The following is a 26,579-nucleotide window of genomic DNA, read 5'->3' on the forward strand; positions in this document are numbered from 1 at the left end:
TATTTTAAAACAAATTGATATTAACATCAATTGAACATAATATATGGCCATTTTTATCTGTATGTCTTTCATTCAAGGGAACATTGTTTAATTGTTATTCTACAATAATTCAGTTGATCAAACATACATTTTCAAAAGTATTTATTCTGAGTTCACTTGCACAATAAACTAATTTGTATTTTAGTATGAATATTGCCTATTAAGCTCTTTACCGACGCATAACATAGTTATGTTATGACGCAGTGTTAAAGTAATAATGACTAACGATCACTTTATAGCCGTATGGTACTGACTAACACAACATCACTAGTAACTGTCAAATTTCTTTGGAGTCTATGATTTTCATTTCGATTTCGAAGTTGATGTTCATCCGTCATTCTTGTCGTTCTGTCAAAAAATCTCAAATTGTTTGATCCGCGACGCGGTGCGTGCAGGCAAAAATACAACAATAATCTTTGTTATTACTAGTCTTTGTTCTTAAGTTCAGGTCTGATATTGTGTATTGAAGTATAAAAGCGCTGTAAAATGGCCAATGATCCAGAAAGATTCGATACCATGTTGCTGGCCATGGCACAACAGCACGAAGGTGGTGTAAAAGATGTAAGTAGCTATTAAATTATACTAAAAAGAGCGTAAAAAGTTGTCCCAGACTTGTCCAGGCAACATTAGGTTGATACTGATTCACCTTTAATAAATATTGGCACAATAGGGCAATCGATCTCGATTGTTCTATGAAGTTCTGGAGATTATTGATCACATGTGACTCAACAGTCTGGTTTACTAGGTTACCGCTCTATTTACTTATTAGATTCGGCGAAGATATTCTAATCAAACTGCGGTTTTTTATATTTCTCCACTTCTTACCTTAGTAAAGATTTAGTAAGCAAGCTAGTAATCAGGTGTATGGCTGGTTTTTGAAATTCCTATATCTACTGATATAAGTAGTTAAGTTGTGTCTTGTACTTCACACTACGTAGCATGTCTCATATTTTTATGCTCTAAATAAAACATTTGCATGTGTTTTTCCAGTTGCTGAATACAATAGTCAGTTTTCTAGCTAGGAAGACTGACTTCTTTACCGGTGGCAAAGGCGGTGAATGGGAAAAAGTAAGTATAATAATAAGGTATGGTTTCACCATTCCTGTGTATCTCTCATATAGCTTATCAGATGGAATATTCATAGTTTTTATCATTCACATACTATCAATTTACCTAGCAGATTGACTATATATGGCAGTGATTCTTGAACTGTGAACTGACTTTATGTCTTACAATTACTACTTGTGATGATCTGGTTATTGATTAATCGCATAGGTGTCAGAGGTTTTATTTTAATAAACTTTTTTTTATAGGTTTCTAGTCAAGAAGAAGGCAAGTAATTGCATCATAAAATGAAATGTGTGTCTATTTTTAATACTTACTTATAAAAATGTTAATTGTTTGTATTGTTGTAACCATAGTGATCTATGCAACTGACATAGGCCATCTATAAAAAAAATAATGATCACTGTTATCTAGTGGTTTGTAAACAGACATGGCATAGATTTCTATAGGTGTATTTGGTTGAAAAAATTACCCATACAAAGACCAAAATTATATTGCTCCCTTTGAGTTCTGCAACACCTTGTAGAAGGAATTCATATACCTACCTAGTTTCTTATTTGGCATATTTATTTAAGTTTTTTATTATATCATTACAGGTTGTAAAAGATACATTTTACGGATACGCAAAGAAAGCACAGGATGAGGCAAATAAAATTAAGAAAGAGAAAGATGAAGCAGAAAAGAGACTGAAAGACATCCAACAGAAGAAGGAACAGGAACGCATGGCACAGGACTTTGAGCCTGCGTCCGTCACTGAAGTTAGTGAACAGGAGGCTGAGAAATTACAGGAAGATATTGATAAGGAAAAGAAATCTAGTAAGTGTTTCTTTTTTTAATAAGACAACTACCGCACAAGGTGTGGTTCTTGTGTCATGGGGACTTTTACAAACACAAACTATGGACACAAAGTAGAACCAGATTGAAACAACAATTTGTAGATCGCACAAATAATTGTTCCATGTGGGAATCGAACCCACGACCCGAACCCGACGCAATGGTATCGGCGTGACCACCTTAACCACTGCGCCACGGGAAGTCAAAACTTCAAACTTCGTTGATAAAAAATATGCATAACACTTATTGAAAAAATTAAAACATTTTTACAAAAAGTGTTATGCATTTGTTTTAAATTTAAACATTTACTCATTGTCTTTAAATTTTTCTGCATCAGCCTAGTAAGAAGTCTGATTCTATGAAGACAATATCACAAGACAATCAATTTATTAGACAGCAGTTCTGATTAATTACATGAAATACTATTTAATAGTATAATGATGACTATCTGTGTGGTCTAGACAGTAGAGTATATGGCTGCTAATCATGTCCGTCATCATAATTAGTTTTTGATAATATCCCTTCCACAATTTTGCTGTTGTCTGTCCCTGATTGTCTAGGACTATTGTAGTGAAAAATTGTGGTTTACTACTCAATTATAACTTGTACTAATGTCTGAGGTACCTGAAGGCTATGCATGATGGCTCACAGTAGATTAACATATATTTCATTTATTGCTATGCATTTTATACTTGGACTAAATTTATCTATGGATAGAATTGAAGTCAAGTGAACATTTAAGTTATTTGTTGCTCATTTAGAACTAGGTGCAAAATTTATATCCAAACCTGTTATATACAAAAGCAAACTTCGATTTAGTCTCTAGATATTCATCAGGCATCAAAATTGTAACAAACCTTCGGATTGATAGTAGGAGTAATAAGTTAAACTTTAACCTTTGATTTAGTTGTAGTTAGCTAAATAGAGGCAGTATATAATATAATAGTTGTTGGTAAACTGCCTGAAATCCAAATGAATATCAAAACTAAACTACTATTTTTCCAATGTTTTTGAACAGAAACAGAAATCGGCAGTGGTGATGGAAGTAGCAGTACCGAGGCTGAGAAGGCTGAACCTGAGGAAGAGGAGGAAGATCCCAAAGAGAAGGGCAAACTGAAGCCCAACGCTGGCAACGGATGTGATCTCGAACATTACAGGTGGACTCAGACATTAGAAGAAGTTGAGGTAAGTTATTGCTGTAGATAGAACAAGTTGCAACATGTTTGCTCAGTGACAAGGTTTTCAAGGCTTTTGGACTCATTCCATAATGGAAAAATATTTACTGCCCCGACAAATCTATAGTCATTAGAAGACAACTTTGTTGTAGTCTGTATTATCTTAACGTAATTAGCAATATCTGCTAGGTAGCAGCTTTCAATTCCGTCAATCATTTTAATAGTAATATTATCTAATATCTGGAAAGGGATAAATAATTCCTTAAACTGACCTTTCTTCGTTTATTATCACAGTTTCTTCCATAACAATTGAATTATTCCACTCAAAAATTTGAATACAGTATGCCACTTTGAAGTTACAAATATTTCTAAAACAATACATGTGTAGGTATATTAATTATTTATTGGCAACATTTTACTAAAGATGCAGATTTTCATGTATTGTACGAAAATATGCAGCTTTTCCTTAAACCTTGATAACAGTAGATAATACTTAGTTTTTAAATTAATCACATTATAATTTAAACGTCTAAATTATTATTATACAAATTAACTTAAACTTAACAACTAATTTGAATACATATTATTTTAGAGGAAATCAATTTAGCCTTCACATTATTAAAAAATGAACATCACAGCTTAACAGCTTACTAAACATATTCGAAAATAAATAAATGTTACTTACATTGTTCTAAGTTAGTGTTACGTATTGGGTATAATAAGATATTGCACTATTTTATTTCTAACTATTGAATCAGTATGAGAAACAAAGAACTAACAGGTGTGAAATAACAATAGTTTGCTACTTCTACACTTTGCAGCTTAGCAATTAATTGTTATTTTGTAGGGAAGGTGGAAGAATATTATAATGTTAATGCATAATACTTCATTTCAATCCGCAGCACGTCTTCAGGTCGTTGGTTAAGTTTTTTTCTACGAATATTTGTAGATACCGGTCTCCTTACGCATTCGCACTGTAAAAAAGATGATCATGTTTGTAATAATATTTAATAGTAGCAAAAAATTAATAAGCTACGTTTTTCGTGAGCATTAGTGATATTGCCAATTTGAAATAAAGTAGGTGTATAAAAAAAAACTAAATTAAACATTGATTACTTTCTGCTTTGATCATACCTCCACAGAAATAAGCCAATAAAGTAACTCAAAATTATTATTAATAATTGCTTGCAATTTGATAGTCAAAACTTGGTGTTATGATTTTTGTTAGTTATGTGTACTTACTTTCAACAAAGCATATTGCAGCGAGTATGCAAGCCGAAAAAAGTATTGTCATCGATATGACAAGAACCGTTATCTGATGCGAATGGTCGCAACAACAGGACTTATTCTCTTTGCCTTGGCGATGTTTTGTGTATCCATTCACTACAGTAAAATGTGTCGAGCTCGCCACTGACTGTGTATCCTGCCCTGGCCCGGAGCTACGTTTGACACCATTCCATATAGAATCTAGTCCGTCTTGTGACTCTTCAGGAATTGCAACTACGGCATGCCCTGACTTGCTTCCATAGCTTCCAAATTTGGTATGGTAGCTGCCTAGGTCGTCTTGTTCTGGATTTTTGCCGTGCATACGCGCCAAGTGAGCCGCGCTCAATAGCAGCGAGCCCGATGATACACTCTGAAAGTAAAACCCACTTGTTAACATAACGGTACTATATTCGACTTAAACATCTATCATTTACCCACGTATTATGTATTGTGCTGTAACTACTCGTGTATAGTAAAAGTAATTTCATTGTTTTAATCGATTTGAACCCACAAACAGTAGGTGAACTTTATGAGGTGTTGCGTGGGATGTGATATTACCGTGTGACTTATGTCACTATTTACGCTTTTACCCATCCAGTAGTTCATTATTATATTATGGTTTATGCATGAAAGCCTTTGATATTTTGGAATACTAATCCGTGCAATAAAATAATGCATTTTCTATTTTGTGAAGTGTGAAGTCATATCACATATTTTAGCTAAGATAAGACCTATGAATAATACAAGTGCGCTACTGCAACTTGCTGACAGGTTAATTTGTTCACTCAAATTTCTCATAAATCACGAAAGTTCTTGTCGCCTATTTTTTTTTCATAACTGTTCTGAATAACATTTCATGGAACGGTGCAACTCGATTACTTAAATTGCAAAACTGACTGTGTCGACAGGGTGTGACTTGAGTAAGCCACATGACAAGCGTATTTTGCCAATTGTCGTAAAATATTACTCGATGTTATAATAAGTCGGTAATAAGCAGATTCTCCAGCGCTAGTTCAGATTACTGAAAGCTTATAATCTTTTGTTCTTGTGGATGGTAATTCCGCTACGGGCATAGTCCATTGCTAGCACTAGAATACTCTGGGTCATCAGTCAAGGCTAGGAATGACTAACATCCAAATCAAAGGTCGTGACAAAAAATTAATAGTCAAAAATGTAAATAAAATTAATTCAAATGGTATTTTGTTGTATAAAAACATAAGTATTATGTACATATTTTATGTTTTCAAGCGGAAATGCAATTACAATAAATAAGTAAATATTTTTATTTGATTGGGTTGATTGCTTTATCAACCTCATGTCGATCATTTAGTTAAATTAATCAGTGAAATAAAGGTATTAAACCAATAGACTTATCCAAAAATTATCTCCGCTCTTGCGACAGTTGGGCGACAGTCGGCCGTTAAATTGGGCAATGTTATGGAATGCTGTATACCAGCATGTAAGTGGATCCTGTATCGGTCACGGCAATATCAACCAGTTTCTTGACCCCCGACAATTTATCAAATTACCTTACCTAATTCTGATACAAAAACGTCCGTAAAGTGAATACCCACACGAAATAAAAAACGGTTTTGTTACTAGTGATGTTTAACGTGATGACGATCTCGATATGGACTTCTTATTTTTTGTTACTGAATGTCACTCGTTGTAAAAAAAGTGCATGAATATCGAGTGGTTCATCGATACACAACGTGATGCTTGAGTTTATAATTGAAGCGGAAACTTGAGTGGTAATGGTTCTGACGCACGGTTTAGAAGGTCGCCTTACGTGGGTACTATGGTTGCTTGATGAGCCTTGGCTGGAGGCGGATCCGCCACGAGAGCGCGAGTCGCCAATGCTGCCCCCAGCATTGCTGCCTGACAGCGACGGCCGCGGTATGTGCCACTCGTGCGATGAGATCTGGAAATATCACAACATTGTTTATTTACGTAATTACGTTACTTTTACAGGTAGTAATTACTAGTGTTTATACAACTTGAGGTTTTTTGGCGGACTTCCTTAAATTTTAAGCCAAATTAAAAAGAACCAATGTCATATCCACCTTATTCGATTCGAAAGGCTAACACAGTATGTCACGAAAACAGTCTAAAATATAATTATCTTGAAATTTTATGGTAATAAGTTCTGTTTAGCAAAAGTAGGCCACGTTGCTAAAGTGTGTCATCTGATCTTTAAAATATTCAAACCAATAGCGCGGATAGTTTAGAAGTCTGTTACTGTACATTTAGTTGCTGGGCAATGACGCACCGGACCTCCTTAAGTTATTAAAATGATTCTAAATGTCATTACATTGTATGCTAGGTCCTTGTTTACTTATTCATATTGCAGTAAAAGGACGATAGTCAGACATTCTCTTTCATGCTATCTAAGCAAATACCTGATGTTAAGTACATATTTGGTCATCGTAAGATTATCGCATTTATTATAAACAGGTTTTCCGGTTTGCAATTGCTTTTTTGGAAAGTCTACTAAGTTCTGTATATAATGTGATGTACTGCCTAACGATGCTAGCACATGTATACTAAAATTATAAAGCTGACAAATCATAATTCCCATAAGCAGAAATAGTGTTTAAAAGTTATGTTTTACAGTTCAGCATGCTGAGGTTTGCAAAACAGCTTCATGCTTTATCTCTCCGTTGAAAGAGTCTGCTATTGATCATCAAACAAAGGCGTCGACATAAAAGTAACAGGTATAGGTTATACACATTCTGCAGTGTCGTTGTGTTGTGCAACTATGTCTGGGTGTTACTGAATGCGTACGGAAATCATTGCAGAATTCTTCCTTGTCGCGTCTTTAGATATTAGTTTCATCTCGAGATCATCTTGCCTTTCAAACTCGCCAAACATTTATGTAATAGTTATTAAGATAACTACGTGCTAATCTACCTTACACCGTTTCTTATTTTACGCATTTACCGACACCACAGCATTATTTGAAGTAGTTCCGCTGGCAATTGTTCCGCAGACGGGACAGGCTAACAGTCCGTTTCATCAATTACATTTTAGGTCAAGTTTTGTTCAGAGTCCGATTGATTTTGTCAGATACGCCGTTCAAGGTCCATGTTCTCTTTATTTGCGGTCTCGTTTCGTCGGCCTCTGATGCAATAAATCTTTGCTTTCGGCTTCATGGTCCTCTTTGTTAGTCTGATAACATGATGGATAAGCATTTTAGGTATTCATATCATTAATTCATTTTACTTTTTATTGGCAAGGTCGCGACATTATTGTAATTTTTCAACAATGGCTTGTAGATGAAGGTTTCGAAATACTAGATAATATAGCTTTTTCAACCAATTACATACATACCTATTACCTAGTCGTTTGGGTCTAGGCTTAGTTGTGTATTGTTACTATTATTAGAAGTTCATGTTATAAATAGGCTCACGATGTTCGTGTAAAATCAGCTGTGTTAGAGACGGTGAGCGATGTTGCAAAATGTTTCGCCAAATGTAAAGAACCGGTTCCGGGGTCCGCTTCGTTGCTGTATCTACACTTACAGCAATATCTTGACAACATGCTGCTTGCATACACTTTCGCTCTTTGTGAGAATTAATTTAGTTCACAGTATGATAAGATAGATTTAACTAGTGGGAACTCGGTCGATTTGTTCAAGTTTTATTGTGTTAAGACATGAGGAAATAGCATCCTATTAGAATGTTGCCAAGATTTTTCCAATCACTTAGTCGGTATCTGCGACTAAGAGCGGTTTTAAAATAATGCAACATGATGTAAAACAGATAAAATGATTTAGTTCTTGCGGTCTTGGTATCTGAGCTCATTTGAATATAATGCATCGTGTGTTCATTAAAGTTGGTTTGTCGGTACATAGAGCACGTGCGAGCTTACGGATATGTGTCCATATGAATCAACGTTTAATTGCTATCAGCACGTGGTGTTCGGTGTGCAGGCTGTACACGTTAGGAACCCCGTGAGAACAAGCCTTTATATTACTATTTTATTATGCGTGCGTCTGTTCATCCACGTGTATCTGAACACGTGGTCACTGAGCAAGTAATGCACTATAACAACATTAACGACCATTAATCGTTGTTTTATATTTATGCTAATAACTTTGCAAATTGAATCAATCCGTTTTTGTTGCCGTAGTGTCATTAAAAAACGTGACATGACGTAAGTATGTACTCTGATTGACTGTAATTAATCCGTCACTTTTTAAATGGTGGGTTAAAAAAGGTTCGATTTTGAGGTTCCACTGAGGTGTCGAATATTGATGCTCTGTAATAAGTGAAAATTTTTACTAATTTAGTTAAATCGGATTGTGACTCTAAATTCAAACTTTTAAAACCAGCATTCAAAAAACTCACTGCCCTTATAGTTATTAGGTAGGTACTTACGCTGATGCCTCCTATGATGAACTTGTTGTTCATCAACAGATGAATATGTTGGAGGCTTAAATAATTACAACTAGGAGGCAATATCAAAGTTAATAAGGAACATGACTAAAAATATTATGAAGTAGATCAGTGTATATTTATAAACAAACCTACAATGACTGTGTCCCAACTTGTCCTCCATACCCATCATTAATTTTGGCTTCAATGTTAATAAAGATTTCAATCTTAGTAAATAAACAATAGGTTGCTTGTTGTTTTTCGGACAACACACGCCATGTATTATATACGATCCTTTTTGAGTTGATGATTAAATACCATTACGCCATGAAGGTTAATCTGCATGCCTGGGTCTGCCCATTTGGGTTCACCTCGTTATTTATATCATGAAGATCATTGTACTTACTCAATTAGGCTATAGTACCTTTAAGATAATTCGACTTAGAATTTCATAATGTAGCGTAATTCAAAACGTACCTACTGTTTCCAGTGTCGTAACTGATGTTAGTGATATTCGTGTCATTACATCCAGACATGTCGGTAATTGGGAATGATTAACGGTAACCAACCAGTTAGCTCCATAACAACAGGTGCATAGTTGTGAAACATGTTGAGTACAAGACGGTCTAGTTATGCAATAGGTAATCTTTACGAATCAACAGTCAATGCGTGCACACGCTGCGTGCTCATAACGGTTCATTGTAATCGCGGAAATCATTAGACATAGCCAACTCTATGCTTGTAATGTAACACTCTATCTCACGACATTGTCGAATTACAACAAAATTATATTTCGTGACCAAGTATGTCAGTGCAGTAGAAATGCGCAAATATTTATCGTAAGTAATCAAGTTATATAATTTGTAATTGTTTAAAATAGCACGTCAGACATAGAAAATAAATATCAGCCTCTACTTGTTTTGAAATAGAATTGTAATTTTTTAGTTCGGCTCGGAGTAGCAGTGACGCCTCCGTTCAACTTTCATAATCTAAACAATAGTCGCTACACTTACTATGATAATCAGTTAAAGACTAACTAGTCTGTTCCCCTTTAGAAGAGAAAGCGTACATTCCTGCTGCATGGCTCTTCTTAGAATACTTTCGGTGCTGCAAATGTCACAATGGATAACGGGTACCGGTCTACGGTTTCGATACTTTTAATTTCACGTTTCCGTGCGGTCAGAATTGACTTATTGTAGAATAATGCCCACTGCAATATTGATATCAATCACGTGCTGCCGGCCAAATTGTACAACTGTCACGACACAAATCAGTCTAGTTTCTCCGGTTAAGGCTCTGATTAGCCAGTAGATTTATTTCGACCATTAGGGACGCCTCTATCTTTGTTAAAATAAAAAAAAACAATATGACTTGTGTTAACAAAAGCAAGACATGTTATTGAGCAGCCAATTATCATATTTTATACGCGATTGCATGAGGACGCGCCGCAGCATAACTCATTGTTCACGCTGGTCACAAACATTGACATGATGCTTATTGTCGTCCTTGAACTCAATAGCTTGTATTTATGAAGCTAACGGGAATCGTGTCAATGCAAATCGTTATGGAAGCTGCATAACTACTAGCTGATAATCGCGTGAGTTAGTTCAGTTTCATATTTTATTATACCTGAGAACATGTTACATGAAAACTTGAAGGTAAATTGTAATTGTTTGCTGTGGGAAGTTTAATACAAATACCATTTTACGGAAAACAATGCTTCAGCCGAGCCTATATTTGATCAGTAAATAAATAAAAAGCATAGTAGGTTGATTGAACTTTGGTTGGTGTCTATTAGCGTTCCGTATTCTATTTAAAGCGATTATATAAATAATTAATGGATTCATGATTCTTCCCTGTCTTACCTTTATGTTGAAATTACTTACGGCATTCTTTACAAATTACTTATCATATGTTGGGTAAATACAGTCCGTGAGTGGGACGCTCCACTATAGAAAAAGTGACCATGAGATGGGTTATTTAGCCGGATTCTTCTTCTTATGTGCTTCGATGACATCATATTTGCTGACGTCTACAATTTACTGTTATATTACGTGGCAATACCTAACTCGTATGAGTAGGTATCTGTTACGCATCCTTTACATATAGAAGAAGTTGCTCTAGCTACTTTATAGGTATGTGTTTGTGTATCAAATGTAACTACCGGTATAATAGCTTTATTTGAATCGATATCTTCTCACCTTGACAGATTGGACTCTATGTAAAAATAGTACCTAACAAAATTGCTTCCTGAGTCTATCATGTTAACTGTTTGACAAATATAACATCGTCAACTGTTACTTGTGTCAATTGAGCTTAAGGTCATTATTGTCTAAATATCAAGTCGCCAATTTTGTAACATTTATTAGTAAATACTGTAGCATTTTGTGTATTATATAAGTTTCTGTTTTATTTAACTATAAACCTACATCTACTTCCTCAGCAGGTCAGAAGGTGGTGGTCGGTTGCCATCTGGCTACTATTAAGGCTTGGCGCATAAAACTCGGACATTAAAATCATCAGAATTGAGGACTCGTAAATAAAATTTACATGAATTTTTAATGTTTTGCTAGTATGCGCTGCAACCGTTTGACTTCCCTTCATAGACATTTAGATAATTTGGTATTCAAAAGGTCTATCATACTTACTAAATATTGTTTATTAATTTATTATATACACATTATAATATTTAATAACGTTTCTGTAAACAATGAACCTCGAGGTAAGTATATAAAATGTATGTTCTATATTTTGGAAATAAGAGCGAGAAAATACACGGTGACCTTATTATCTGTCACGTGAAGAAATTGAACACCGCAAAATAATCTGTTTATCAGTTACTACATATTTTGTAATGTGAAACTTGTTCGGATATTGATGTCGTCATTGCAGTGTGGGCGCAAATGTCGCAACAAAATATCCCTAAATTTAAACATAATATAACACCCCATAACTAACACCATGGATAAAGTAACATAATTCTGATATCAGTCCCTAGTCTCCAGTCCCCTTTTACACATTAGTAGCAGGACACTTAAGCTTATGGAATAAAATATTTAGCAATTCAATAAATTTTATTTATTACCCTATATAAAATGTGTTTTTGGTTCAATGAATGCTTGTTATTAATTACATCATAATCTTTACGACATTGTTGTTAGTTCCGTTTGTAACTGGAAAATCCTAATCGTATCCAGTTTATGCGTCTAGGATGTGATTTGAATAAATGTCGTTGACTTTTCGCACACGACTCACAGTTGTTTCGAGAATAATTAATGGTGTAAAAAACCGAAATCATATAAATATGAGAAGTATAAAAGGTTTATTTTTATAACTTGTCATTGTGATAACCTGACCTACTCATACAAAAAATTGCTTATGATGACATGTGGCCCAATGGCCATTTAAGCAATACTTTTGATGTAATGAAGAACTTCTAGGCCCTGGGGCGTGTGTTGAACTCTGTCCGCATGTGTCGGTGCGTGTAAAATGTGCAATTAAGAAGTGTACACTTCTTTCGCAAATCAAAAAATACGGAAATAATTAATATGTCGCTTGATATTTTTTTATAAAAAATATTACATTGTTATCGAATCCTCCTATTTTACATTTGTTGTGCAAACAGCTGACCGTGAACTACTACGCTCTTGCTAAGATTTCATTAAGGCGCGGTGACACTGTCGAGTTATTAAATTAGCATAACGGAAATTTCCGCCTAATTATTCTAAAATATTGTGAAATAGAGATGTTAACATCACGATTAAATGACAATATTTTGAGGCTTCCCAGCATTATTCAAAATAAGCATCAAAGACTTACCAATACAAGACAAACGAAAAATTCCATTGTTTGGCAAAACATGTCAAACTATTCATTATTAAAATATTTTGTTGTTACACATACTTAAGAACAATGTAATATTTTATCGAGCTTATTGCTCATGCCTCTACACGTGAGCTCTTCAATACGATATTACTATTTTCAGAAATTTCTGAATATCCTACGATCGGTTGAATGATTTGCTAAATTGAATTCTCTAACTGTTCGGACCGGCTGGATGTACGCTAAGTCCGGGTGTTGTGAAATGTGAAGGCCGCGCGTCGAGGGCAATTTTAGTTGTCAGTCCCTGTGCCATTTACCTCGGACTAATACAACTAGCCCCGACTCACGTACACACCGATATTCTCCACTTGGTTTTTACAGGTTTTAATAATTACGCCTATTTTTCTGACTCATACTCAGCGAAAAAATGATTTCTTATTGGTAGCATTACTTGAATACTCTATGTTATTGTGTTTGTGCATTCCTTTGTGTATGTACATACTTTTCACATCCCACGTTTTCAGCTTTGTAGGTACATAAAACACGCGGAAGGGATGTATGAAGACTATTCTTCCGGGGTTTTAACCTTCGGATTTAGTCATAACAAAACTCAGTGTTCTAATACTATACTTACTTTTGTCAATGCAGTTTGATGCTTAAAAGAGGCATATTCGGTAAAAATATCGGTAATTGACTGACCTAAGCGGTGGACTAGTTCTATCCTTATTCGGAAACGTCTCAGTAGGGTGCTTTTTATTTTGAAGAAGTCGCAATACGTCATTAAGTCACGTCAACACTGTGAATATTTCTACTGGTTTTTCTGCTTTAGGCAATCGGTAAACGCCATTGATGTAATACAACATGCAAATCAAGCGATGCTAATGAGACTCCTATAAGGTTTAACATTCTTGCTACACAGAAGCTAAGCTGACTAATCGTATGAATGAATTGATTACACGTTGATTGGTGGTTACGACTTGAATAAAACTATAAAAGCACTTATCGGACTGTTTTGTTAAAATATTAATTACTCACGATGTAATCATTTGGTTCAAACATTGAAAGAGTAAATTAGAGCTATTCAGACATCCTGTACTTAGTTATTAAATAGAAGGCGAATAAAAGCGATTTATCTATTGCTGAAAAGGTTACATTGAGAGAGGCAATTTTGAGGATAATTGCGCGTTTATAGTCGAAATAGGTTTCGGTTCAAGTTGATTTTAGAGTTAGTGCACTCTATAATAATAGATAAATATTAAAACAATGTTGTGTTGCATAATAGCGGGTACTATGTATGTAGATATGTTCAGAAATATATCAACCTTGTTTGATTTTGAGAGCTCGTGAAATGGCAAATAATTTTATGAGTTGTACCTACCTATACAATTTATAGGCAATTAATGTATCTTTTCTACTTCGCGATCCGCATTTGTGCGTGTTGTGCTTCTTGCAATAATTTGTTATATAAAAAAGTTATGCATACTTAGGTAATTAGTAATGGCCAGGATATTAGGTCCAATTCATGAACTTTTTGACAGCAGTTTTATTAAAATCATTAATATTTCTAAAGTAAATTTTCCACATATCGAAATGTTCGCAAACATTTTAGTATACAAAGTATACTACATACCTACATAGTATATATTATGCTTCAAAATTATTGTTAGAAGATTATGTAACATTTGATAAAAAATATGTGCTTCATAAGTTGCATATAAAAATATTATGATCTCGTATGGCGCTAAAATCATTTAACTGGTTTTTGCTATTTATGGGAATTTAACATTCAAATTTACAGCACGTGATTAGCGGGCGTCGGCTTTCATTATATTTAAAGGAAAAACCTGTTGATTATTTATTTGTTAGGAATTTATGGAATGTTCTACTTTATCCGCGTTTCGCAGATTCTAAATCCGCATTCGTTATCATAAACAAAACAGAAATTTATTTTTTGCTCTCACAAACAACTCTTCTTTAATTATTACTACTTATATTAAGGATAGAGTTCAATGCCTTTTATTCTTTAACTCTTAATTAACTTTGACCGAAAACCCTAAAAACTTTATGTAGCCAGGATAATATTGTTGGCTATTTCTTAGGAAATTGGTTTTGTCACTAAAAGGCATTAACGCAAAACATTTGTGACTGGTGAATGTTCAATGAGAAGCAACTAATTGCTTACTTCCATAAAATACAACATGAGGTTGTTTAATTCATTTACCGACCTGAACATTCAAGTTAAAAAATTTAACTTCACAGTGAGTTCTCAGGCTTAGTGATTGTGAAATATTGTGATTCAATGTCAGCAATCAGGTAGATTATCTTTTATATAGTATAGTTTGCAAACATACATAATTTAGAGGTTAATGTGAGGAAAACGCGTCTCGAGAAAATATATTGGGAATCTTTGATCATTATGGACGTGAATGATACAAACAACATCATCATGACATTTAGACATTTTCTAGAACTCATGAATATCTTTTTATGCGGATGGCTATAAAGAATTTAAACGGACAACAAACAGCAATTCCAAATATTTGATTAAATGTTGACGACTGTCTACGTTACTTTTTTATCGTTGCGATGCGCTACCAAATAGGTTCCTGGTGGCCTTGTGTACAACTATATGAGCTTCGGCAGCCGAGCTGCACCCAGATGGTATAACGTGTTTTCTTAGAGAAAATCTCGATATTCATTAAAAAAAAACTACGGCTATTAATTGGTATTACTTATTAACGTAGAAGCTTTGTTGATACGATCTGTGATTACACTACTTTTATAAATCCTTCATTGTATCGAACAATTACTTTGCTATCGCATTCATCGCCATGTCTAATTATTCACTTCGGTATCATCCACACTTGATGGATAGATTGTTCCTAGAAAACTGACTACCGGTTGCAGCAGATCAATTATTCTAGGAAATCATTGCCTTTCAATTATTACTTTATTACTTAGTAAAAATATTCCTTATTATAATATGTCTTAAGTTATCCGAATGGGTGGTAAAATTGTTAGATTAAGAAGCATCTTGCAATGTTTTTTTATTTATAATCTACTGAGTATTTTACGATATACTCAGAATTTATTGGTGGTCCTGTTTTATATTGTACATCGTCTCTCATTGTAGCATTGCTTTGCCAGAAAGTGATGATGTCGAGGATCTTGAGGCTGTAGCCTGATACAGCCAGTAACCTGTTTAAAAAGTTTAGACATGTCGAAAATACGGAATACTAACAAACCGTGTCCGACAGTTTTATGACCTTCCGATTTGAATAAATCTAAAACTAGGACTATATCGAAAGCTTGACATGTTGCCGTAGTAGTCTGGGTCGTGTAACATTTTTAATAATTTATACATATAAGTAATAATATGTTTAACCTACGGGCAAAAGACAGATTGTTTATGGCTAAGTCAATGCTGGAAAAGATACGCGTAAGGGTTTGAACTGAATATAAAGAAAAGTTGCAAATATCGAGGTTATTATTTGACTAGAGCAATAGAAAAGGAAATTGTATTCGATCCAAGGCAATCTGACAAATGACGATACGATGTCACTGATATTTAATTGTCAAGACGTTAATTGTCGATGTAGAGAATCTGCTGGTAATTCTTGGCTCAATGTATACACTATACATATTTATAAGAAATGACCCTAGCACTAAGAGGTCGCTGGTTTGTTAGTAGAAGATAATAGTTGCGGAATCACAATGACGACGGCTGCATCTACTAACGATTGTCGAGTGCAAAGAATATATTAACGCCTCATTTGTCATAATTTGTCTGACACTAATCTTCTGACTATGTTTACCATGTGCCGTTTGCGTAATCGTTCCTTTCAGTTCTGTGTAGAGAAATGTTAATTTCTATGAATTATAGTAGAGTACTGAGTACTAAGTAAGCATAAGTATGATATAAACTTATACGTAAAATTTAAAGCTTAACTTATTACTTTAGTCTTCTTTACATAGTTTAACAATAGTTGGCTTTTGAATTGTAATGTGTACGCTATTTTTCGGGTTATTATAACATTTTTAAATGGAGTATAAATTTTCATAAATCTAATATTTTTGCCAAGGGCTCATGCTGCCCATTTAGGCTGATTGTAATCCACCGGCTTTAGAGGTTATTAAGAAACTTCATTGTTTAAAAGAATCGCATGCATCGCTTACCGAGCTTTTGGTATCCATTGTTTACGTATTGCCACCTCCACTGTATTGTTGTCGTTCTCTAATGAGCTGCTCACTAATGTTACGTCACTGTACACTGCATTCACTGGGTCCACATGTCTGTCAAAATTGCGCTAAGTTGTGTAGTTGTTTCGAGTTAAACCTCTCTCGCCCTCTCCGTGTGGCCGGCGTCGTGCAACGCGCCTGCTCCAAGCGGCAAAGCGACTAGAGTCGTACTGAGAGTGTTGCAACAATCACCAAGGTTTATATATGAGGTTGCACGCTGTGGTTTTGTGAACAGATTCTGATGCTGAATATTTTGAAAAATATGAAATATCTTCTCGTTTTTGTATATTGGCTAATCAATTTCCTTTCTTTGCAAGTTTGCAAGAGTTTATCGCTGTTTACTAACGAGATTCGAGATTGTATCATTTATAAGTATGTGTGAGATATTGCAACGGTCGTTAGTGCTGCAAACGTAGCATTATCTCTAATTGTTAAAGACGAATAGATGATGATAGCGACTGCTTTAGGTTATCAGTCTTAAATATTTACTAAATTGAAAGTCTTTCAATGATTGTGACTAGTTAAGAATTGAATAACTAGAACACTATCAGGTCAATTCTTATATGACCGTGCGATGAGTTCGTGAATATCTATTAACCCAGAGGAAAATGATAAAGAGGCAATACGGTGGCAGTGTCACGTCGTGTGTTATGTCCTATGACGTATCTTCCTTTGCCCATGCCACCGGTTGTGCAAGAGTTCGCAAGTCGCGAGGTCAGACGCGCCGCTTGCGGAATAACATTACAGGACTCCGATGACTCGTCTCGGTTGTATTTGGTGGATAGTTGAATACGATACAAAGCTATAGTCATGCTTCCCATGTCAATCAAGCATAATATTATAATGTAGGTTTTACGTCAGTATTTTTTATATTATTTTTGAAATTGCTTCCACGCTGTGAAAGATCATATTCTATGTTTTTTGTTGTTAAAAATAAATTAAAATATAACTCACAGTAAATCAATTGATAACCATACAATTTTCATAAGTGTGTCTAATATCTTAGTGAATGATTTGTTCCGTGTAGTAACGGATTCGCTACTCCTGCTCAGCACTATACGATTTTACGAAGTTCGATGTAAAACCGACAAATAATATGGTTAATAGTTTTTTCTTATGCTTGCAATGTGTATTGCTATGGCTTCTGCAAATATTGTGAATTTTAATATGTCTATGTATACAGAAACGTGAGTACAGAGGTGATTTAGTAATTACCCGTAGGTGTGAAGTTTACGCTTCTATGTAATGACCTCCCATGACCGTGACGTATTAGCAATAAATTTACTCGGAGAATCAAGAGTTCAATGATACGCTTACCTATTGCTACAGAATTCAGTATTAGAGCGTTTCATTGTCATTGTAAGGAATGATCTTTATCACTCACACGGACTGCCAATTAATATTCCAAGTCATTAGTGTTAATTCTTGCTGTATCGTAAAAGTAAGGCTTTAATTATAACTGCAAGAGTTTGATTGACTGCTGAAGTATATTATACGTTTCGACATGCCAATCCTATTACACTTCGTTGTATAGATAAGGTACTTTATTTGTGACTGACCATGTTTCTCAGCAGCTTTCTTTATTAACGCGCTTTTTAAGCTTCTTCTTCTTCATTGTATGGCCTATATTCGGTACTACTAGCCTTAGAAGATTTGTTACCAGAAGCGAACGTTCTTTACCTATATTGGGGATATCAAGATTACAAGATAATAATAAAATTTTCCGGGAAATAACCACGTTTAACATAACAGTCCTAAATGTGATATCACTAACAGGAAATTTGCTATAAAAATAAGTCAGCTCCTTTGTTGTTTCTTTTGCATATTTATTGCGGATTTTGTTATAGGACTTTCCATTTGCATTGAGGTAAAATTTGCACATTGTAGGAAGATTCAAAGGTGATATTACCATCAACCGCCCCTCATTCATCTTATTGTCATGTCTGAGCTGTCTGTTGCTTCAAATGGGGTTACCATTCAAAAGTACCGGTTGGATGCATTTCAAAGCTCTCGAATTTAAATGTGTCCTGCGGTCTTAAGCCACCACTAACGTGAAATAAAATCTCCCGCAATGTAATGCTACGGGTATTTGATGGATGTGGTTGGATGCACTCGTCTACTTAAAAAATGAGTTTTTAACGTACTTGCGTTTTACTGTTCTATCCAATTGCTTGTCAGTTACATACTTTTTTATTCTAGATTTAAAGGCGAAAACATAGTACACAAATATTTCAACATAGTAACAAATGCAATCAAACCAAAGTGGAGCGCGGATGCGTAAAAAACCTACTTTTCAAGATAAAAGTATCGTAAAGTTTTGGGTTTTTACTCACTGTGGCTAACTGGACTTCATTCCAATGCCAAGAATGTTTTATACTCGTAGTCCAAAATAGCAACATCAATTTTATTTAAACAGATTTTTAAATCATTTATTTGATCGCTGTACATTACAATAAACTAAAATTTATGTAAGACGATTTTCTAGGCATACTTACTGATCCTGTAATTGGTGATTAGGATTTTTTTTAAGAATTCTTGTTTGTTTTTTTTTTGCATGTTACACAGAGGTGTAATACCTTTCCACGCATGAGGTTTGACAACTTGAAGTTTCAATGCGAGTGTTCAATGATTTATGTGTGAGTCAAAAAGTTCCGATAAATTAACTAAATATTTTATTGTATGCGTCAGAACAATATGGATAATACAGTTATGTTAGTTATTACGATATACTAAAAGTCTTGGCATAATTACCATCAATTTGCGAATCTAATAATTGTAATCAATCAATCAAAACAGCTGTAATTATTCACAGGTGGTCACGGGTGTAGTTAGGTCATTCGCATCAGACAGTCATGTTGCCATAATTACCATGGGTTGGGTCTTGGATCTGTTGGAACTTGGGAAACTAATATTCATAATTGACTTAGACATGAAAACGGTATTCTGTATGCCGTAGGTACTTGTCAAATAGTATTCTGAATATTGTTATAATGTATTTCATAAAACAAATTTATTTGACTACGTTGGTTGGGATGGGACTTAATCCCGAAGTGTTGTATAGCGAGCTCTTATGAGTTATGGAGAATGGACGCTTTATTCATTCTCGACTGTCATCAAATATGGAGAGTACCTAGCTGACGAAGTAGTAATGTATTTCTACAAATATAGTGTAGGATCTAAAAATATTCTGATAAGCATTCAGCAAAATTTAATTCTTAATAAAATCTCAATTTAAATATCTACAATACTATAAAAATGGACTTCACACCGAGCGACCGTTTAATTTAAAGGTGTGTTAGATCTCGCGTTATTATGACGGTCAGTGTCATTTAAATTAAACGCTTGGAATATTTAGTTGCGTTGATGTCTAATGAACCCAGATATTTCGTGCGGCGACGTAGAGGCGCCAATCCATGGTAATATTTGAATATTATTATTTTCGTATACCGTACAGACGACTCCAGCTTCCATTAGAACGGGGCCGTAATCGGCGCGTAATCGTGTGAAGGTATTATAACACCACGCTATTGAGCGCAGTTACCACAAGGTTCTTATAAGAAGTTATTCGTTAAAGCAACAAAGGATTGAAGGCTTGCTTAATTTCTCAGTCGCACGCACGACTCCAGCTTAATTGGAATGCAATTATATCATTACCTTTGCTGTATCATTGCCCAATTATCACTCACTCTAAACGCACACTGCTTGACACATCACATCACTATTTAAACCTTAATATTAGCATATTAAGTAAGTTTAGATTCGTTTTTTCCTGCAAATAAAATTAGGTATAGTGCCAAACACTATGTTTAGTTTCATTCGCATACTTAATAATTATAGCACACCCCAGGATTCTAATATCTTTATAAGTTATCTTGTTGATTAAGTTATAAAGCTCAATCATGCTGAAACAGCGTCATATAGGTACCTACCGTTGAAGCCAATCTGCTGCTTCTAGAAAATATTATATTTTCAAGATAAGGTTAACATAGACCGATATTGTACGTGTAATCATTTTATTATGCATCATCTCTGCATAACTGAATAATGATCATGGTCACCGTAAAAAATATGTTGTTTATTTTATACGTATTTATAGTTTGATTCACTAATTACATAATGTCAACGCAGATTTAATGATTTACATTTTGTCAGGGGCAAGGTTAATTTTAATCTCTATGGTCTTACTATTAAATATCTAAACGTAACTAGGTAAGTATGTATACTATTATAAAGTCTTATTTATCTACAAGAAAGCTCTTGATATAGGTATACTAGATTGAGTGTGTGAATATGATTATAAAAATATGTTATGAACAAAGAAGTATGCTTATTCTAATCAAATAATAACAATTACATTTAGGCATTAAAGCAGGTAAAACCAAAATGGCATCGTCATTATAACTTGTTTTACAGCAGCCGGTAATCGTTTCGGCATCTTAAATATCAATGATGTTGATTATTATGGGGTCACGTTAATGATTCACAAAAATACGTATACAGTGTGTTGTCCAGTCCGGTCCGGTTGAGCACAGGCGCGGGTATATTCATGCACATCGTCCTTGTCAGGAATGCGAGGTCATCACGCCTTCGATCGAAGAACGCGCTCGGGCTTGGCGGTCCTCTTGTGAAATATAATTATTGTTGTTTTAGTCTTATTCATTCCGTATTCTATGCATGTCATTACGATGTCATCTGACGGCCAGCACCTTGTTACTCACCTGTCCTGTTCAGACCAGTGGCCTAACTAGCTAATTGTCGTTAAACGGTTTACTACGTGACTCGTGCTCAAGTGCAGCACACAACTACTGTACTTACGTATAAAAAAACAGCTTTCATTTAAAAGCAATTTATTTATAGACAACGGAAAACTTTATGTACTTAATGAGTTTTGCATTACTTAATAAAAAAAGTAGAAGTAACACGGATCCTCAACTTGAATATGAAAGGGCGGTTGGACTGGTCTTAATGCCATGTTTCCCATCATAGCTAGTTAATATCTTCAGAAAAGTTAAGTTTATTTCTTTGTTCCTTTCCTCGGTTAGTGGCATTTAAACCAGGTCAGATTATAATACTTACTTTTTTTACATACAGCAATCCATCTCGTTTGTCGATAATTCCTACGTATTATGCTGTTTAAACCATATTTAAGATTAACTTTTTGCACAATCTTATCAACACGGTCTCGACAATAAAGTTTTATAACCATAAAACGAACAACCTCGGTATTGTGAGTTGCATAACAAGGTTGATGGGATAAATGTTTTGGTAAATCTGACAGTATGTGGATAATCCCAAAAAGTACAATGTGAATTACGTTTTATACACGCAGCTCTTATGTAATAGGAAGCGAACTTTTCATCATCCGCTCTGTGTACAATAAAATTCATATAAAAAATCGGCTTTGAACCTTGGACAACAGTCGCAACAGTGTATCTGACGAAGGTTGATAAGGATTGAGTTCCTTTCCTTAGTTTTAGTGGCCAATTTGACGTAGCAAATGTTAGGTATTGTGTTATGGGTTCTCTGTCTGCCATTAACTGTGTGGTTAGTAGATGAATAAAATAAATGTTCAGTGCAATTTAGAGCTATTAAAAAATCTGCAGTCCAATAAAATAAAACCTTTTTGTTTTACACCTCATTAAATTCGATCGTGTTGCTCAAGTAATAATATACAGGTATAAAATTACGTCCTACGAACAAGGTGAAACAAATTCTTATATCAAGTGAAAGTATTTTAAAATGCTTTGAGATAATCATTGTCTTGATAGGAATTATACCAAGCGAGGTGTGCTTTTATATGATCTACGTCACATACACATAATATGAGTTGTGACGCAACGTGCAACGTGATGAAATTGTCATGTGCTTGTACCTTTTCAATGTTGAAATGTTAAGGTGTCATTTTGACCTCTTACCTTTACTTTTTTATGTGAAACAATCGGCTTGCAGTACGATAGATTGGAAGATCCGTAGTGTAAACATTAGAACACTGGAATATAATGAATAGTACTTACTCTTTTTTTAATCGGTTCTGAAGGCATAAACACCTTTCCCTATACACATTATGGTGCACTATGTCGTATGGATGATGTCTTTTTTTCCTTTTTTGATCTTGGTCTCGGGTCCATCTTCTTTCTTATTTAAGTTATCAGTTAAGGTTTTAGAATACCGAGCGAAAACTAACTAATATCTTGTTCCTTCTCGCGCTTAATGTTGTCGCTTGCAATCTAACGCAGAAAGACACAAAACTTAAAAACGTTTTTACGCACGAAAGACAGTACCCTAAAATAATATTTCAATAATAAACATTGTTTATATCCGTTTACGCAAATATCCAATTAAAATCGCATTGAAGTTGATACTTAGTATTAAGCATAACAACTTTAATATCCTGTAACTTTCTGTCAACCTTTAAAGTAACTGCATTGCTGATATTGCTACACATATTTTTTTATTCGACGTTCAGTCACAGTGGAAAAATATTATTTCTATAGTAGTCAACTTCGAGCGTCACTGTTTTGAGCCGGTACTTTGTTAGGAATAATCTATGGGGGTAGGTAATTCCAGTTAAAAAATTAGGCAACAATGTGGTCCGACAATATGATTATAGTTGCCATCTTTTGTCTGCTGTGGCTTAGATTGTTCCCACTACAAAAAGGCCATAAATCGGGTATAAGTTAGCCCATAACTGTCCTGCTGCCGGAAGGTATCTTTCCGAAATAAGCAAGGGTTCAGGCCCTGAGTTCACCTGCTGGACAGGTGCGGGTTAGAAACTTTAATAGTGGATTTTGTATTTCAAATGAGGTAGAGATTTTTTTTTAGGTATACAGACACATCTCAACCTTAAAGATTTTTATCCTCATTCGATTTGTTGTTTTTGACTAGATAACTTGAGTGGTTTTAAGGCACGCCAAGTTTTAAATAACATTCGTTGCATAAAAAGCTAGTGAACCATTACGTAACTGACCACGTTTGTGGTAGCTTACGTCTTCGAAACCATAAATCAATATAATACTTCGCACTTGTACGACATTCAAACTCAAGGACATTGTCGAAACACTTGCAAATTTTGAAGCCATTCTTGTTTGTTTATAGTTTTGAGTAATGAACAACCTACATTATATCATATTTTTAGTTCATAATAAGATTTTAGGATTCTATTTAAATCGTTGTATTTGTTTACAGCTACGAGTACCTCTCCGACAAGTCCTTCGGCCCCGTGACTTAACAGTGACTATCGGCAAGCGGCATCTCAAAATAGGCATCAAAGGCCAGCCCCTTATCATCGACGGTGAGCTTGATTCCGATGTCAAGGTTGAAGACTCCACATGGGTACTGCAGGATGGACGCAACTTACTCATCAACTTAGAAAAGGTGTGTAGGTTGATTACACAAATACGATTAAATTATCTTTCTCAATCGTCGGCAAACAGTCAAAGGTTAAAGAAAGAATCAAAAGTTAATGAACTATAATTAAATTAGTTTTATTTGAACGCCTCTACAAGTTGTTAATCTATTAATCTTACTACAAGTTAGCCAACCATTGAGCATGTAAATGCGTAAGATTTTTTTAAATCAAAAATGTCATAAACAAACCTTGTAACACTTCTAAAATTGCTTTGTACAATTATTTAAACATTTTAATGAAGTTGTCATTATATACCTAACGTAAATCGATGTTATTTTTTTGTTGTAGAAACCAATTTAAGGTAATGATGAGTCTGTTAGCGAATCATGTGGTAAATGTTTATAATGTATGTTGTAGGTCAATAAAATGAATTGGTGGGGCAGGCTAGTTACTACTGACCCGGAAATATCCACGAGGAAGATAAACCCAGGTAAGCGTTTTGAGTAAGTTTGAAGCGTGTATTTATAGTAATTAATAGCCCACGAACAGCCTCCTCAATTCTCATTGGTGTTTTACACACTCGTTAACAGTTAACCATAAATCTATTATTGTACATTGATTATTATCATAATAATAGATTTGTACACGAATAGGCAGCAAATAAGATTGTGCTTACTTGTATATCGACACTCAAGTACGTTTTATGATTTTTTTATAATTTTACCGAGATAAATTATATACATAATAGTAAAATTAATATTATATAGTATTTTAAAATAAGGCTTCGATTATAATTATCATATTATAATGTGCAGAAATAAATTTACTCAGGTAAACTAAACTGTCAAAAGTATTTCTGCGTATAAACACGAATTGCAAAATTTATTTATTGCAAACGTTTAGTAAACTTATCTGTCTAGTTTGCCCAATAATTCCGTAACATATCAACGCGTGAAGGCCTAGATGATATTTTGTGTAACAGATCTTGTTTTCATGCTAATTTGGAGTATAACCATACCAATCTGATTTTAAACCTACGCATATTGTAATAAGGCTACAAGAATGTAAGCTCAGTTCCGCACCAAGATTCCTAAGAAGTGAAACTTGATTACTAAGTTAATTTAACCTTTATTGCATCATATGGATAAGTGTTGGATATCCTATCTGATCGATAAAGTGATAGTAAATGTAAAAATGTATGAGCTAACCTATATTGATTGAGATGTAATCGAACAGGGGCTAATATCTGTGTTATTTTTTTTTTCTTGACAATAATCTGTTTTTTTGTTTGTTTTAGAGCCATCTAAACTGTCAGATCTTGATGGCGAGACACGCGGCTTAGTTGAAAAGATGATGTACGACCAAAGGCAAAAGGAAATGGGTCTGCCCACTAGTGATGACCAAAAGAAACAGGACGTGCTCAAAAAGTGAGTATGGACAAAAAATCCTGCTATATAAAAAAAACACATTGTGAAATGAGTATATTTACCTATGTTACTATACTGTATTTTTACTGATTGAGCATGGTAATTGGTACATTTTTTACAATAATGATCTTATTTTGGCAGGTTCATGCAGCAGCACCCTGAAATGGACTTCTCGAAATGCAAATTCAACTAGGTTCTATAAGACTTACTCAATTTTACATTCATATGTTTTAATTTTAATATAGTTTGTCAAGTGTCATCGTCAAGTTTAAGTTGCCGCCAGTAAAATATTTTATTTTTGTAAACCTTCGAAAATAATGATAAGTTACCGTGACCGGTGGTCTATTTTATATTGATTATTTCCAATTGCGGTTGCTACGTGTATGTTTTATTTCGTAACCAAATAGTGCGTATTTTCTATTGCACTGTAGTGGATACGTGAATGTAATACAATGGCTTTATTCACTATTGTATTTTATCTATTGAATAAAAAAACATAGAAGTGTATAATGTCTATTATTTTGTGTCCACCCGACACCCGCTCAAGAAAGAAAAACCAGGCAGTATTACACTCGGAATAGTCAAAAACGATCTGAAAATAGATACAGATGTGTAAAAATACTGTGACGCTGTCACAATTACTTGTGTTTGGTAGAGTTTAAAACTGGTAAAATAACATAATAAAATGCCCTAGATGAACAACAGTGCCTCAATGATTTTGAATTCACGGTTTTAAAGCTTTATCTGGTTCCCGGTGGCTACAATGCTTTTGGCTGATTGGGTTCAAGATAATGCAACTGCTTTCTTTTTATATTGGAAATCATGTTTATAAGTAGGTAGTTTTTAGCTGTATTGAAATCAAACTATTTTCGCTTAACTGTAGTGTATAAAACTAAGACTACTAAATCGACTAATTAACATAGTACACCACTTTAATACTATGGCATAGACAAAATGAGCATCAAATTTTGACATTTTGCTCAGGAAT

At 34.4% G+C, this 26,579-nt stretch overlaps 2 protein-coding genes across 2 annotated transcripts; one reads left to right on the forward strand and one right to left on the reverse strand.

The window, feature by feature from the left end:
* The first annotated feature begins 343 nt into the window (after positions 1-343).
* On the forward strand, positions 344-26,101 carry nudC (nuclear distribution C, dynein complex regulator). Its single transcript, XM_076114494.1, has 8 exons — positions 344-600; positions 1,030-1,107; positions 1,701-1,920; positions 2,957-3,123; positions 24,002-24,190; positions 24,582-24,654; positions 25,462-25,591; positions 25,733-26,101. The coding sequence occupies exons 1-8, from the start codon at positions 526-528 to the stop codon at positions 25,782-25,784; spliced, it is 984 nt and encodes a 327-aa protein (XP_075970609.1). The 5' UTR covers positions 344-525; the 3' UTR covers positions 25,785-26,101.
* Positions 3,382-16,997, reverse strand: LOC142972996 (uncharacterized). The gene is made up of 4 exons (XM_076114493.1): positions 16,754-16,997; positions 6,169-6,300; positions 4,356-4,749; positions 3,382-4,087 (listed from the first exon to the last, which is right to left on the reverse strand). Exons 1-4 carry the CDS (start codon positions 16,769-16,771, stop codon positions 4,047-4,049), a joined length of 585 nt encoding a protein of 194 aa, XP_075970608.1. The 5' UTR covers positions 16,772-16,997; the 3' UTR covers positions 3,382-4,046.
* Positions 26,102-26,579: the final 478 nt, after the last annotated feature.

This window comes from Anticarsia gemmatalis, chromosome 5 (assembly GCF_050436995.1).
Source record: "Anticarsia gemmatalis isolate Benzon Research Colony breed Stoneville strain chromosome 5, ilAntGemm2 primary, whole genome shotgun sequence".
Lineage (NCBI taxonomy): Eukaryota > Metazoa > Arthropoda > Insecta > Lepidoptera > Erebidae > Anticarsia > Anticarsia gemmatalis.

Bases quoted from the DNA above. Each gene is read 5' to 3' on its own strand.
- LOC142972996 (XM_076114493.1), bottom strand. The intron at 4,750-6,168 runs GTAAGGCGACCT...TTTTACTTTCAG, and splicing joins CAAGCAACCATAGTACCCAC to AGTGTATCATCGGGCTCGCT. The intron at 4,088-4,355 runs GTAAGTACACAT...TCTTTTTTACAG, and splicing joins TGCAATATGCTTTGTTGAAA to TGCGAATGCGTAAGGAGACC.
- nudC (XM_076114494.1), top strand. From the start codon at position 526: ATGGCCAATGATCCAGAAAGATTCGATACCATGTTGCTGGCCATGGCA. The intron at 24,191-24,581 runs GTGTGTAGGTTG...TGTATGTTGTAG, and splicing joins TACTCATCAACTTAGAAAAG to GTCAATAAAATGAATTGGTG. The intron at 24,655-25,461 runs GTAAGCGTTTTG...TGTTTGTTTTAG, and splicing joins CACGAGGAAGATAAACCCAG to AGCCATCTAAACTGTCAGAT.